Genomic DNA, 15,545 nt, shown 5'->3' on the forward strand with positions numbered 1-15,545 from the left:
CCCCTTAAAATCATTCCCTACCACCATTCCAGTGTTTTATGTATTCCTGGCCTCACAACCATTTCTCCACAGCAACTTTAATAATATTATTATTATGTGGACAATTTAACACTAAATCTCTGCGTATTTGGATCCCAGCTTTGCACTGCCAACAATTTCATAAAACTGCTGCTAAATTGTCTACCAAAGTTCCACCCTTAGTAATACAAATATGTTTCAGAAGCTTTTAAGTCACAGCATTTTTTAGCATATCTTAGATTACATTTTTAGGCTTTCACCAGGATTTCGTGGGGTTGTATGTGAGGATAGACACTTTCATCTCCCTATTGGACATGGTCTACTTCAGGTTTCCTTAAGCCCTTCACATCTTAGCATCTCGCTTGCTACTATAACTAGCTTCTTGGACAAGATTGCCTTTTATTATTTTCTAGATATCATCCTATACGACATGCCCTATACTTAAAAATGTCAGTTTTATAACTGAAACTGAAAGCTAATATACAGTAGTCTGCACAGAGTAAGTACTTTATGTTAATAACTTAGAATCAAAATGCTTAAGGATGAATTATGGCTTACAAATCTTATCTATCTCTGGGGAGAAAGAATGCCTGTATCTGATGTTGGATCTTTTCCTGTGCTTTTTTGAAGGGAGCATCCTTCTAAGTCAGAACTCTCCATGTTTCCATATCCAGATTTGTTCACCAGGGCAGATGAACAATTGGCAAGAGTTGTTGACCATCACGTAAGACTGACTTCCTTAAACTAGCAAGAGCTTTATTCTTTAAAGGTGCCTTGAATTAGAAAGTATAGCTCTGAGCTGGAAATATTAACTTGTGTTATTTAAAAGTTTCACCATGATTGAGCATTGCCAAACTGCAGTGTAGTCTATTAACAGTACAGAAATATTTTGACTCGATTTTTGGCGACCGTTCTTTACCCGTGACAGATCAGAAAGACGTTGTTCTTGGTGTGCGCTAAGCTGGCAGTGGGAACACAACACGATTCTCATAATGCAGCACTGGAAGCAAGTGGGCTGTATTTAGTCAATAATTTCTTATCAGATGCACATCACTTTATGTCTACTTCTACTTCTTTTTAGAAGTAGAGTTCCAGTGGGAGACAAAGTACTTGTTTGTTTGTTTTTCTTTAATACATTGTGGACCCAATAGCACGTAGAACGTGTTTAAATTAATGTTACCACTGGCAGTGCAGAATTGTCTATCAGATTGTGATTATATTTCCATGATTAATTTTTCCCATTCCGTTTAATCAGTGATTTTTTTGAACAAAGGCTAAAAGATTATTTCTTTTACTGATCACATTGAGTAGTTATTTAACACATAGCTAATATTTAAGCCACTCTGACAATAACTACAGTACTGAAGTTTGGAGACTGATTGATAACCTGGGAACACAAAATGAGAGCTATAGCAATAGTGCTTTGGACTTTTATTATACTTCATATTTTACGAAATGCTTTTACATTAATTAATTTAATCCTCACAATAATCCTGTAAGGCATTTACTGATAAGAAGAATAAATTAATGGTTTAGAATTCAGTTACTTGCCTAAGGTTTTAAAATTAGTAAATGATTGAGTGTACATTCAAAACCAGACCACTGGACTCCAAATCCACTTTTCCATAGCTGCTCAAATCCTTGGTTTATAATCCCTAATCAGAATTGGGGATGGGAGGGTGAAATATTGACAAGAAGCAAAAACACCTCTCCACAGGTAAGTTCTCCTTCTAAGCCAAGTGACATTTATTACCTGTATGTAATATACAAGGAATAAGGCAGATACCTCATTATTCAGCAGGTGTCAAGATATGTTGTACATTGTAGGTTTTAAATAGCATCATGATTGAATCACTGAGTGAATAGGCTAAATAAAGGAATAAATGGTGCTTCAATTTTCTAACAACTTCAAGCATATCTGCATTGTCCTAGCTGCCACAATCAATCATCAACAGTGGCAGGTAAAAGTCAAGACAAGACAATAGTTTATCCAAACAGAACTTGTCATGGTCCGCAGAGACCAAAAATGGGGGAAAAATTTTTACTTTATCCTGAGGCTAACAGAAAGGATTATGATGTTACACTGAATTCCAGCTTTGCTGATTCTGAAGAGGGCAAAAACAAGAGGTGCCTCTTGGATGATAGTGATATGATACCTCTTGGCTGCTTTCACATGTATTGCTGCTTTTAGACATACTGTTTAGGAAATCAATTTTATTTTACTGACAGTTCTTAAGAATTAATTCTCTGTTAATTTTTCACAATGTAAAAAGCAAAGCCTTTAGGTGCATGACAATCTTTAAGGTTAGTTCATCTAAAATTAGTTGTTTTATTTACAGATACTGTTGTTATTAGGCTAACTGCTACTTTTATGTCATAACATCAAATTGGTAGCTTTATTAAATAACTAATATTATTTAGTTCATTATATGAGAAAAAAGTATGTAAGTCACAGATGGGTATCAGAATTTGTAAATAAAGCCAAAGCGTGAATGTCAGATGGCATCTGAATGTTTTAGATGTTTTGCCTCAGCTTCCTGCATATTTCATGCAACAATTATTTTTAAGAAATCTAAGTTTTATGGGTAATAACTGGGTACATAAAGTCTCAGAATAAGTGCAGGTAATGTTTGATTTCTTAGGTTTTTAAAACTTAACTGGAATAAAACAAGTGGCTATTATTTTAATATGCTTTTATTTTTAACTAATACATCATTTAAAACATTTTATTGCCTTTGGCAAGGCTGTGTGATGTGGACTCTGAAGTTTAGTTATATACATTAGTATCTGTACATCCAGATGACAAATAAAAGTCATGATTTACAGAACTGGTATATAGTATTCTGTAAATTAACTGATAGATTGTTAAGCTAAGCCTGGTCATTTGGGCATATATATGGGCTAAAGGGTGCCAAAAAGAGCAGTGTCTTTAGGAATTTCCAACATTTCATGCTAGAATGACATCCTACTCTGAAACATTTGCTCAGCCTGCAAAAGGTTCACCATCCTTTTTCACCATTTTGTTCATCAAAAAATGTAAGACGGAAGAAAAGGTACTCATGATGATGTTTGGTTGATCTGCCATCATTACTTCCATCTTTGACTACCTCACCCATGCCCAGGGCTCTTGCCTACAGGTATGCTGCTATTGTCATGAGTTAACATGGTCAGTTGAGATGAATTCTTTAGGTCTGCTGCGAAGTAAGCATTTGGCCATTAATTTCATTTTCAACATCACATGGAATAGTATAACAATTTTTATCTTTCACTTAGATTTGTATTTTCTGTGGGTTTTTTTGTTTGTTTGTTTATCTTGATTTGATTGTTTATTTTATGATCCCACGCTTTCATGTAACCACTGATATTGATAAAGAACGGGAAATCCTTTGGGATATAGAAATGTAAACCTATTATATCTTATTTTAAATGGTTCGTAATTTTTAAAATGTTAAGAAGAAATTCTGTCTTGGGGAGAGAGGGAGCTTATATTGCTCTATGAAAAGTCCCTGGTGGTGCAAACAGCTTGCTCTGAGCTAGTAACTGAAAGATTGGCTGTTTGATCCCATCCAGCAGTGCTCTAGGAGAAAGATCTGGTGATCTGCTTCCGTAAAGATTACAGCCAAGAAAACACTATGGAACTCAGTTTTACTCTGTAACACATGGGGTCGCCATGAATTGACCTGAATCGACATGAATTGACTTAACAACAACGGGCTTTATATCATTTTCTAATAGGTGGCTCCATATACTTTACCCATATGGTATAATATAAAATTCCTGATGAATGTTTGAAAAAAACTGTGATAATAATTGGATGTAAGTATCTGCATTTTGAGAAGCTAAATTGATGTGTGTGTATATATATATATACACATATGTATGTATCTGTATCTATATGTCTGTTTCTACAGATAGGGATAGATAGATAGATAGATAGACAGGGATAGAGGTGGAGGTAGAGATAGAGAGAAAACCATGGAAAATCATGAACTTTCTTTTAAAATCCCTCTCAAAAATGTGAATTTCTAGTAGAACCCCATATTTAAGTCTGTTTTGGGTCACTTGTTAATTATAGGGTTTAATAAATGTTTAGAAATTGCAGTTAATTGAAAGAATTGTTAATAGCCAGCTCCTACCTCTACATATGTCTGAATGATGCTTTGTGTCTATAACAGTGGCAGGAAGAGCTAAAGATCCGAGAGAAGGAAGATGCCATATGTGAAGCCGAAGAACGGAAAAATAAAGAGTTAAAGGAGACAAATCACTTCAGAGAAATTATGAAGAAAAGAGAAGAGAAACTTCACAAGCAAACCAAACCCTATGAGCTTCCTCCAAGAACAGAAGTAATTTCATTAGAGAACAAAATAAGACCCAAAGAAATTGAGCCCCACATGCCAGAAGTTCATTGCAAGAAAGATACTGAGATAATTCCACATTAGGAAAACTTTCTTGTGATTAATTTAAAGACATTTTTTAGAAAGGAATTCTTATCCTGGTGCAAGTACTTTAATAGTCATATGTTAGTCCTCAATTATTAGTCGGTTCTTAGTCACAGTTGAGTGATTTCACCAGTTAAATTTTTCCCAGAATATGGCTGATGTTTTCCTAACTGACTCTTATCATGTGATCATAGAGCATACTTTATCAGTGATTCTCAGACCATTGATATTCACTGGACACTTAGATGGAAATCAACTGCAAACTATTAATGAGTCTCATATGAGAATTATTTCTTGAAAACAAAAAGAATGAACATCAGCTGGTGCTCCTATAATAACTATTAGTCAAATAAAAGAAATTATGGCACTTGCTTTGATTTGTGATTTGTAATCAATCTATGCCAAACCAAAACCTATGTCAGAAGTTTGAATTTGATAAATTACCATCTATAAACAAATCTGGAAGAACCAGTCATCTCAGATTGGCTTTGCCTTAACGGATGCCATAGGAAACTCCTGAGTGACCGGGGTTTTACTATGGTAGATGAGCTCAAGAGAATGGATTTTGATGGTTCCAGGTCCAGTAACAGTTATTGGAGGGATACATCCAATCTTGGAGTCATTTTAAAAATGGCACTCTACTTCATCTGAAGCTCTCAATTTATGGGTAAGAGGCATTCCTTTTTCTGAAAAATACAAATAATAACCACATCTCAATTTTGCACAGTTGGTTTTATAATACTCAAAAGACAGGTAATTTATCATGGGTGTCAAACTCAAATGACTACGCAGGTCAAGAAGGTAACATAAATTACTGAAGGGGATTGGGGCATACCTTACCTACAACACCTAAAGAAGTTCCCATTATTCAGCTACATTTTTAAATGTATGCCAAGTGTTGCAGGATCATTTAGTCTTTCAAGAAATTACTTTTAAAATAAAAATTCCTAAGTTCTAAATGATTGGCAACTAATTTTTTTTTAAAAAAAGCAAAACATATATTTGCATGTTAAGTTTGACTCAAGGACTAGAAGTTTGTGACTTGCATTATATGAATTTAAGGTATCATTCTTTGTTTAGGATAACAATAACATATGGTAGAAAAATGGTGGGGGGATTGTTTTGATTCATTACATGTATAGCTGATTCAAAATTAATGTTGCTCTTCCTAAACCTTTTAACTCATCTTTGTCCCTTCATAGTGAGAATATGCAAGTTCTCAGAAATAATATCTGTTAATGTCCTTTTTCAAATACCTTCACCCATTTTGCTTTCTTCACTTTTGAAAAGTTATGTGCTACAAAAGACCAGCTAGTCCCTTTGCTTTAAATCCCATTCCTTCCAAAACCTTGTTCCATTAACTATTCCCCAACCCCCTCTAAATCCCTCCCTGTCACTCACTTCTAAACCCATGGAGGTCTCTATTTTCTACTATCCCTCAATCCAAACTACTCTCTCATTTAGGCCAACAGTGACATCAGCATTACCAGAACCTGACTGCACTTTTAAGTCACAATCTTTCTGTTGGTTTGGAGAGAAATTCAACCACTGGGATGTAACTTGTGGGGAAGGGACTCTGGGGATCTAATTACTCTTTTAAGAATCTCAACAAACTCTGCTCTTTTCAGTACCACCTATATAGAAACCTGATGTCTTCAACTTCTGAACCTTTCTGATGTTCTCAGGCATGGATCAGTCTACCTCATGGCTTTCCCATTGCAGATTTACATTTATTTTTAATCTGGTCTTTTTATTCTGTTCCCACTTGTTCACCTGCTTTCTAACTTCCACAATTTTCTTAGTGTTTTCAATTTGCTATTATCTTTTCTCCTTATGGGTTCCCGCCTCTTTTTTAATCCTTTTTCTATCATCTTTGTGGGGATGTGGAAGGCGGCAAAATATATATAAATGTATGTGTGTGTGGATGTAAACATCCATTAATAATCAGAATGTGGAAGGTACAAAGTATGAATCTAGGAAAATTGGAAGTCATCAAAAATGAAATGGAATGCATAAAGATTGATAATGTAGGCATTAGTAAGCTGAAATGGACTGGTATTGGCCATTTTGAATCAGACAATCATATGGCCTACTATGCCGGGAATGACAAATTGAAGGGGAATGATGTTACATTCATCATCAAAAAGAACATTTCAAGATATTCCCGAAGTACAATACTGTCAGTGATAGGATAATATCCATAAGCCTACAAGGAAAATCAGTTAATATGAGTATTATTCAAATTTATGCACCAACCACTAATGCCAAAGATGAGGAAATTGAAGATTTTTACCAACTTTTGCAGTCTGAAATCGATCAAACATGCAATCAAGATGTATTGATAATTACTGGTAATTAGAATATGAAAGTCAGAAACAAAGAAGGATAGGTAGTTGAAAAATGTGGCCTTGGTGATAGAAATTACACCAGGGATCCTATGATAGAATTTTGCAAGACTAATGACTTCTTCATTGCAAATACCTTTTCAACAACATACACAGTGACTATGCACGTGGATCTCACCAGATGGAATAGGAATCGAACTGACTATGTCTGTGGAAAGAGACTATGGAGAAGCTCAATATCGTCATTCAGAACAAGGCCAGGGGCCAACTGTGTAACAGACCATCAATTGCTCATATGCAAGTTAAAGTTGAAGCTGAAGAAAATTAAAACAAGCTCAATAGAGCCAGAGTATGACCTTGATTATATATTCTCCACCTGAATTTAGAGGCCAGGTCAAGAATAGCTTTGACACATTGAACACTAACGACCAAAGACCAGATGAGTTGTGGGATGACATCAAGGACAGCATAAATGAAGAAGGCAAAAGGTTATTTAAAAGATGGGAAAGAAAGAAAAGATCAAAATAGATGTCAGAAGAGACTCTGAAACTTGCTCTTGAATGTAGAGTAGCTAAAGCAAATGGAAAAAACGATGAAGTAAAAGAACTGAACAGAAGATTTCAAAAGGTGGCTAAAGAAGATAAAGTATTATAATGAATGTGCAAAGACCTAGAGTTAGAAAGCCAAAAGGGAAGAACACACTTAGCATTTCTCAAGCTGAAAGAACTGAAGAAAACATTCAAACCTCGAGTTGCAATTCTGAAGGATTCTATGGGCAAAATGTTGAACAATCCTGGAGGCACCAAAAGAAGATGTAAGGAATACACAGAGTCACTGAACCAAGAAGAATTGGTCGGTGTTCAAACATTTCAGGAGGTAACATATGATAAAGAACTGACAGTATCGAAGGAAGACGTCCAAGATGCACTAAAGGCACTGGCAAAGAACAAGGGTCCAGGAATTAATAGACTACCAACTGCGATGTTTCAGCAAAAAGATGCATTGCTGGAGGTGCTCACTCATCTAAGACAAGAAATTTGGAACATAGCTACCTGGCCAACCAACTGGAAGAGATCCATATTCATGCCTGTTCCAAAGAAAGGTGAGCCAACAGAATGTGGAAGTTATCAAACAGTATCATTAATATCACATGCAAGTAAAATTTTGCTGAAGATAATTCAAAAACGGTTGCAGCAGTACATTGACAAGTAACTGCCAGAAATTCAAGCTGGATTCAGAAGAGGACATGGAATGAGGGATATCATTGCTGATGTCAGGTGAATCTTGGCTGAAATCAGAGAATACCAGAGAAATATTTACCTGTATTTTATTGACCATGCAAAAGCATTCATCTGTGTGGATCATAGCAAACTATGGATAACATTGCAAAGAATTGGAATTCCAGAACACTTAATTGCTCCCGAGGAAACTGTACATAGACCAAAAGGCAGTCGTCCGAACCAAACAAGGGAATACTGGGTGGTTTCAAATCAGGAAAGGTGTGTGTCAGGGTTGTATCCTTTCACCATACCTATTAAATTTGTATGCTGAGCGGATAATCCAAGAAGCTGTAATATGCGAAGAAGAACGTGGCATCAGGATTGGAGGAAGACTCACTAACAACCTGAGATATGCAGATGACACAACCTTCTTTGCTGAAAGCGAAGAGGACTTGAAGCACTTACTGATGAAGATCAAAGACTACAGTCTTCAGTATGGATTACATCTCAACATAAAAAAAACAAAAGTGCTCACAACTGGACCAACAAGCAACATCTTGATAAATGGAGAAAAGATTGAAGTTGTCAAGGATTTTTTTTACTCTGATCCACAATTAATGCCCATGGAAGCAGCAGTAAAGAAATCAAATGATGTATTGCATCTGGCAGATGTGCTGCAAAACACCTCTCTAAAGTGTTGAAAAGCAAAGATGTCACTTTGAGGACTAAGGTGCACCTGACCTAAGCCGTGATATTTTCAGTTGCCTTATATGAATGCAAAAGCTAGACAATGAATAAGAAAGATCAAAGAAGAATTGATGTCTTTGAATTATGGTGTTGGCTATGAATATTGAATAAACCATGGACTGCCAGAAGAATGAACAAGTCTGTCTTAGAAGAAGTACAGCCAGAATGCTCCTTGGAAGCGAGGATGATGAGACTTTGTCTCATGTACTTTGGACATGTTATTAGGAGGGATCAGTCCCTAGAGAAGGACATCATGCTTGGTAAGTTAGAGGGTCAGCGAAAAAGAGGAAGACCCTCATTGAGATGGACTGACACAGTGGCTGCAACAATGGGCTCAAATATACCAACAACTGTGAGGATGGTGCAGGACCGAGCAGTGTTTTTTCTGTTGTACATGGGGTTGCTATGAGTTGGAATCGACTTGACAGCACGTAACAACAACAAAAACAACGTGTGTGTGTGTGTACATATATATAAACAGAATTGATTAGTCAGAATCCCGATGCCTTTATTCTTAAAATATTATTTAAAATTCTTTATTATAAAATTACTCTTTAAAATTCTTAAAATTTATCACCACATACCTCTTATGGTTTTCCTCTTATGCCTCTGATTCTTCCTAGAATATTAGCAAAAATTGAGGCTTTTAGATTTGTAATGTGGTAACTATGCTCCGGCTAGCTATGAAACATTGGACAATTATTAACCTTTTTGAGCTTCAGTTTACTCATTTATAAAATGGGTACAATTTATTTAAAGAGTAGTATCAGTCAGAGGCCAATGAGGAAGACATAAAAACATCAGTTATTTTAACAGAGAATGTAAGGAATTGTTTAAAAAGATGTTAGAGAACTGAGAAAGTGAAAAGGAATCATAGAAATAACACAGAAACAATAACTTTAAGAAACTGCTGCTGGCCATAGGATCAGGGGTCAAAGAGAAGGGGTTTGGACTAGTAGAACCTAGAAGCTTGGACAAAGAAGCAGTACCCCACTGGTGCTTGTCACTCTGAAGGGCACATTGGGGCTCATCTGGGAGTACAGAAAAAAAAAAGGGAAACTGGAACAGATTGCTCTGAATTCAAACCACCAGGAAGAGCAAGGAAAAAAGAAGGATCAAGTTTCCTCCTCCTCCTCCATCCATAAACTCTAGTGCTCCCTGTTCCTCCACATCATAAAGCAGAATGAAGAAGGATGCATTTGGAGCTGGAAGATACTAGTTAACTAACCAGCAAAAATATATAGCTCAATGTCTAAAACATATTAGACCATACAATAAAAGTTCATTCCACCTTCTTTTCTTCTGCATCTTAGGCTCTCTTTTCAGCTTTTTTCTGCAAGCTTTTCCTAGACCAAAAAAAAAAAAAGATGTTTGGGAGAAAGTATCACCTTTTAATATAATGTAAATGGCTTAAAAAAGAAACTTTTAATAATTTATAATGATAATAATTTATCTTTATAATTAATCCTTAATTCTTACAATAAGCACTAAACACAATTTCAACTGTAATTCTTTGCAATTTATCCTTGATATTAACTTTGCCTCAAAATATACAAATGGTTTTATGAGTTTATGGCTGGATTTGCCACCAGGTGGATTCTTTCAGCTGCTTTTATGTTGTTCAGCTTAGAGTTTCTCAGCCTTAGTTGCTTATCTTCCCTTTAAGTTGGTAGGAAGAGGAAAGAGACTCCATGTCTATCCACCCTCTACAGCTCTGTTTTCTTATTCATCTTTAATGCCTCACTGTTAAGAAGTGTTAACCGATCTCTAAATTTCTTTTCATCTAAAACTTGTTTCCATGCTACTTTAACCTGTATGTTTTCTTTTAGTTTAAAAGAATAAACCCAGGTCTTCCTAAGTTCTTTTATTATGAATTCTCTACAGGTTTCATTTAACAAACACCAAAGAAATTGTTCTTTCACACAAACTACCTCATAGACCTTTTACCTCATTAAGAATGAAATATTTATAGGAATTTTAACTATTTTCACTAGGGGATTGGACATTAAAAAACATATGTTGGGGGAAAAAAAGAACAAAAGTAAAGAAAAATAATAAATTCTGCATAACATAAACATAGAAGTAACCATTTCTCCTAGTACAATAAAGAAAAGACAAATCAAAAGATTCACAGAAGTCTATGGAGCATACAAAAGAGAAGTTTAAGGAAGAAAATACTCAAATATCTTTATTCTGATATTAGTGGGTAGATGTTTGGGGCCCAGGGGCAGGCAAAAGTGATAGACAGTTAAAAATAATTCACATCAACAATTTTAGAAACTATGTAATAATGCTTAGAAATTATAATTGAAATAAATGATTATTCTGCTCCTACCAGAAAATCCCTCCTTGGAATAAAAGACCATAACTGTCTACTAGTTGATTTTTGATTGTGGTTTCTCATTTTTTGTTTTTTGAGTTTATCCTAACAAATCCAAAGAAAGTTACAACTTTTCATCAGTACATTCTTATATTGTTTAAAATCCATGAAATATCAAATACAGTTCCTTCTTCTCATATACCACTGCAACCATACGACTATGTCCATACCACATGGTTCTGTGTAGTAGTGTTTCACAACAGTGGCACTAGTGACATTTTAGGCTGGATAATTCTTTGATGTGGGAGGCTGTCCTGTGCATTTTAAGCTGTTTAGCATCTCTGATCTCCCTACTAGATGCCAGTAGTAGCAACCACGCCCCCATCCTTCCATCCCCCCAAACTTAGGCCAGTTCTGGCAACCAGAAATGCCTCCAGTCATTGCCATATGTACTCTGGAGGCAAAAACCACCCCTGTTTGAGAACCACTGTTCTGTAGTTTCATTGGATTGACTTCCAAATTTCAAAGTTAAATCTTTGGAACCACTTTCTGGTTGCTTCCAAAGTTTGTCCAACTGCTCACAGACTAAGCCCACTTTTGGTCAGCTACCAGTATCAGTTGTTGTTGAGTCAATTCCGACTTACTGTGATCCCATGTGTGTAAGAGTAGAACTTCACTCCATAGGGTTTTCAAAGCTGTGACCTTTCAGAAGCAGATCACTAGTGCTTTCTTCCAAGGCACCTCTGGGTGGATTTGAACGATCAACCTTTCAGTTAGTAGTCAGACACTTAACTGTGCCACCAGGGGACTCCTTTGGTCAGTTAAAATCACCATAGGTTTCATGAAACCTTTTCATTCCTCCACATATACCCATTTGCTTAAAGTTGGAATATGCACAAGAGCAGCCCTGTTTGTTTTATATGTGATTAATCAATGACATTTATCACATACCCCATGGGCTAAATACAAACAAAGCAGGGAGTCATGAACAGCTGCTCTGCCAATGTCCATACAGAAAAGACATGTAATGAATTCAGTCTACACTGTGCTTCTGAGCCTTCGGTTGGCCACTTGAGACTTCATGTATTTGTAAGTCTCCTTGTACTAATTCTAGCTATTTTCTTTAGCATACAGGATGTGTTTGGAAACTTACATCAAAACTCATTTTCAATTATTGTCTATAACATTTATAGTTTTGCAAATTATGTTGATGATTTGGTTACTTTTGTGCTGCTTGCATTTTTCATGGTGACATAGATTTCAAGGATAATTTGGCTTTAATATTATTCAAGCTCACTTTTTCCTCCAATCATTTGATTTAGGAAATAATATTGGAGTTATTATTCCCTGTCCTTGAGCATAGAGAATGTGACCCAGCTGGAGCTGGGCTCACAAGGGCTCACAGGGACACATCAACTGGGCCCTGAGGTATAAAGACAATAGCTAAGATAATCTTGGAAAATATCTTTTAGGGAAAATTCCACATAAAGCCAATCAAACAGAACACAAAAGACTTTCTACCCTTACCTTTTTCTATTAGCGTTTAGTGAATAGAAAATTTGTTGGACCAATGAAGACCCTCCTGACTGTTGTTACTGAAACTTGTACCAATGATTGTTAAGAAAGACGACTCAGAATGTAGGATCACAGTTCTAGCCAATCTGAATAGGTGAAGATTTCAACGGTTTTGCCCATTTGTAATGTTAATACATACTGATGATTCTGTAATGGTCTTTGGACTCGGGCAGATATGACTGTGGCAGCAAGCTTGTCTGTTTTCCCATTCTTGCCTGTTCTGTAATATGCTTTGAACTTGGACAGACATGGCTCTAGCAGCATGCTTGTCCTTTTTCCCACTTTTGTCTGTTATGTGATATTTCCTTGGACTCGGGCAGACATGGCTCTGGCAGCATGGTTGTCTGCTTCCTACTTTTGCCCCTTTTTAAATATATGCCGAATAAAACTTTCTTTTAGCTTTGCTAAACTTTGTGATGTTTTTCCCCTCCAACACATTCTAGCTAAGGTACTTGTTTACGTAATACCTAGTGCCTTGTTATTTTTTTACTCTTGCCTCATTGGAAAGCCAAAAATAAAAAGAATTACATTTCCAAAGCAAAGCATTTTTTAATTGGAGCACCCTTGTGGTATCCAGCTTAATAGTTAAATTTCCCAGGCTGACTCTATTTTGGAAAAAGGAGATCCTCTTTTATGAATTAATTAACAGGGTAGAGGTCAAACATTTCAGAACCACCACCAACAACTTTTTATACATAGCCAGACTATTGACAACCCAGCAATGCTTCAAATATTTAGATTTGCTCTCAAATTTCTTTTTAATGACATTCATAACTTTATTTCATTGGAAAATTAAATTTGAATAAGTGCTAAATTCTCAAGAATACTGACCACAGGCAGCTTACTGGAAGGCCCAGATCAAAAGAAAGCCAGAGAAAGAGAAACATAATCCTGAGAAGGCACTTAGAACACAGTAAGTCCTCCAAAATGTTATCCATTACTTTCATCACCAAGTATAAAAGACGCAGACTCCTACAAGTCAGAGATCAAGGGTGGGGCTAATTGGGGAAGAAAATGGACGGTGAGACTATGGCTGATAATCAATAGCTCCCTCAGGCAGATACCCCCTTTTTGCTGTTCTCCAGCCTCAAATATAACCACATTTCACATGTCCTTCTGCCCAACTAGAAGGCTGCAATACTTGGTTTGACCTTCCATTCAGCCAGTGAAAAGATATGGGTATCATGCAAGTTTCTCTCTCTCTCTGTTTATGTGTGTATGTAAACTAAGAAATTGAGCAGTATTAGCTCTGGTATTAACGCTTATTGTCTCCATCCTCAATTCCCTTTGTGACATTCTGGTAACCTGTGAATGGCATTACATTTTTCAGATAACCAAGATGGCTTTTCTTCCTCACAGCAGTCCCCCTGCCTCTGCCATAACCTTAGGTTCATAAACAGAGTCTGTTATATATTTTTTCTTTATATATAAATTATTTTTGTAAACATTCTAAAATGAAATGAGTTTTTTTACAGTTACTTATTCCATTCCATTCCATTCCATTCCCATTGCTATCGAGTTGATTCCGACTCATAGTGACCCTATAGGACAGCGTAGAACTGCCTTATAGGGTTTCCAAGGAGCAGCTGGTGGATTCAAACTGCCGACCTTTTGGCTAACAGTCATCTCTTAACCATTGCACCACCAGGGATCCTGGTTACCTATAGATACTGGAATTTTAAAAATATTATGCAAGTGTATTTAGTCCTCCTATCTCTAGCTCCAATTTTTCGTTTGGCTTCCCAGACAAAGTAGTGACTGGAGAACACATATAATAGAAATTTCTCCCATAGTATACATCTTTAAACGTGATAATTAGGTCCTGAGACTTAGGATCCTAAAAGAGAGGGAAGGTTTGTTTTAAGGAAAAAGGCCCCCCCCCCATTCCAAGTACACAGGTAGTGAAGAGTGATAGAGAAGAGGAAGATAGATTTAAGGGTGCTTGCTACCACCACCCTTTACCTCAAAGAAAAGGGGCTTTATGAGCATCCAGGTGAAAAAAGAGCCTGAGCACATGAGGCTAGTAGCATTAATTCCGGTACTGCTGGGAAACTTGTAAGCCTCTAGGAGAGATATTGTATGGAGGCATTTCCAGTGACACCTACAATGATCAGGGTGAGATGAGAAGCAAATGGCAGGATTCAGGGCTTTGGTCTTAACACATTAAGCCAAAATAGCCAGTGAGGATTAGATATACTTAGGGGCACATTAGTGCAGAAAGTGCATCAGTCAGCCATTTACAGCAGAGGCTACGGAGGAGCCAGAGGGCACTGGGAAGATTTAAGCCCCCTGTCTTCCCTCCACTGCCTTACACAGGTCATCCCCCTCCTCTGTGTATTCAAATATCATCTCAGAGGAGAGGATGGTGGGAAGAGAAATCTGAAAGATAAAACATATCCTAAAGAAAACAAGTTAATATTTAGATTAGATTTGGATAATTTTACAACTGAGTTAGACCAAGCTTCATCTTTACCCTGCACCAAGATAACCACTAAAGGGACCCTCATGAGGAAGATTAAAAAACAAAACAAAAAACCCATTGCCATGGAGTCAATTCTGATGATATGAAGATTAGTGTGGTTTTATAAAACTTCAAGAGCTAAATTTTCTTTTTAAAATTTATTTTTGAGCGTAAATTTACATCCTTACAGCATACATATGAAGCTGATGTTCCAATACCTATATATATGAAGTCTAAACAGCTATACACCAATCTGATACATTCATTTATTCAGCAAATATTTATTGACTACCCTGCTGTCAGTATTTTTTTAGGCATTAGGGATATATCCATGAGTCAATGAACATGACAGAAAATGTGGCATTCTACATCTTTTAAAAAAATGTGTGTGGGTATAAAACAAGTAAGAAATAAAAATAT

At 36.3% G+C, this 15,545-nt stretch overlaps 1 protein-coding gene across 1 annotated transcript in view; it reads left to right on the top strand.

Annotated features, from left to right (window-relative positions):
- TMEM232 (transmembrane protein 232) overlaps positions 1–5,118 on the top strand; it is a 213,247-nt gene extending 208,129 nt beyond the window's left edge. Inside the window, exons 12-13 of the mRNA XM_004377012.2 lie at positions 649–742; positions 4,194–5,118. Of these exons, the coding sequence (XP_004377069.1) occupies positions 649–742; positions 4,194–4,457 (358 nt within the window). The 3' untranslated portion in view covers positions 4,458–5,118. The remainder of the gene's footprint in view (positions 1–648; positions 743–4,193) is intronic.
- Positions 5,119–15,545: the final 10,427 nt, after the last annotated feature.

The sequence above is a fragment of the Trichechus manatus genome, unplaced genomic scaffold (assembly GCF_000243295.1).
Source record: "Trichechus manatus latirostris isolate Lorelei unplaced genomic scaffold, TriManLat1.0 scaffold00047, whole genome shotgun sequence".
In the NCBI taxonomy this organism is placed as follows: Eukaryota; Metazoa; Chordata; class Mammalia; order Sirenia; family Trichechidae; genus Trichechus; species Trichechus manatus.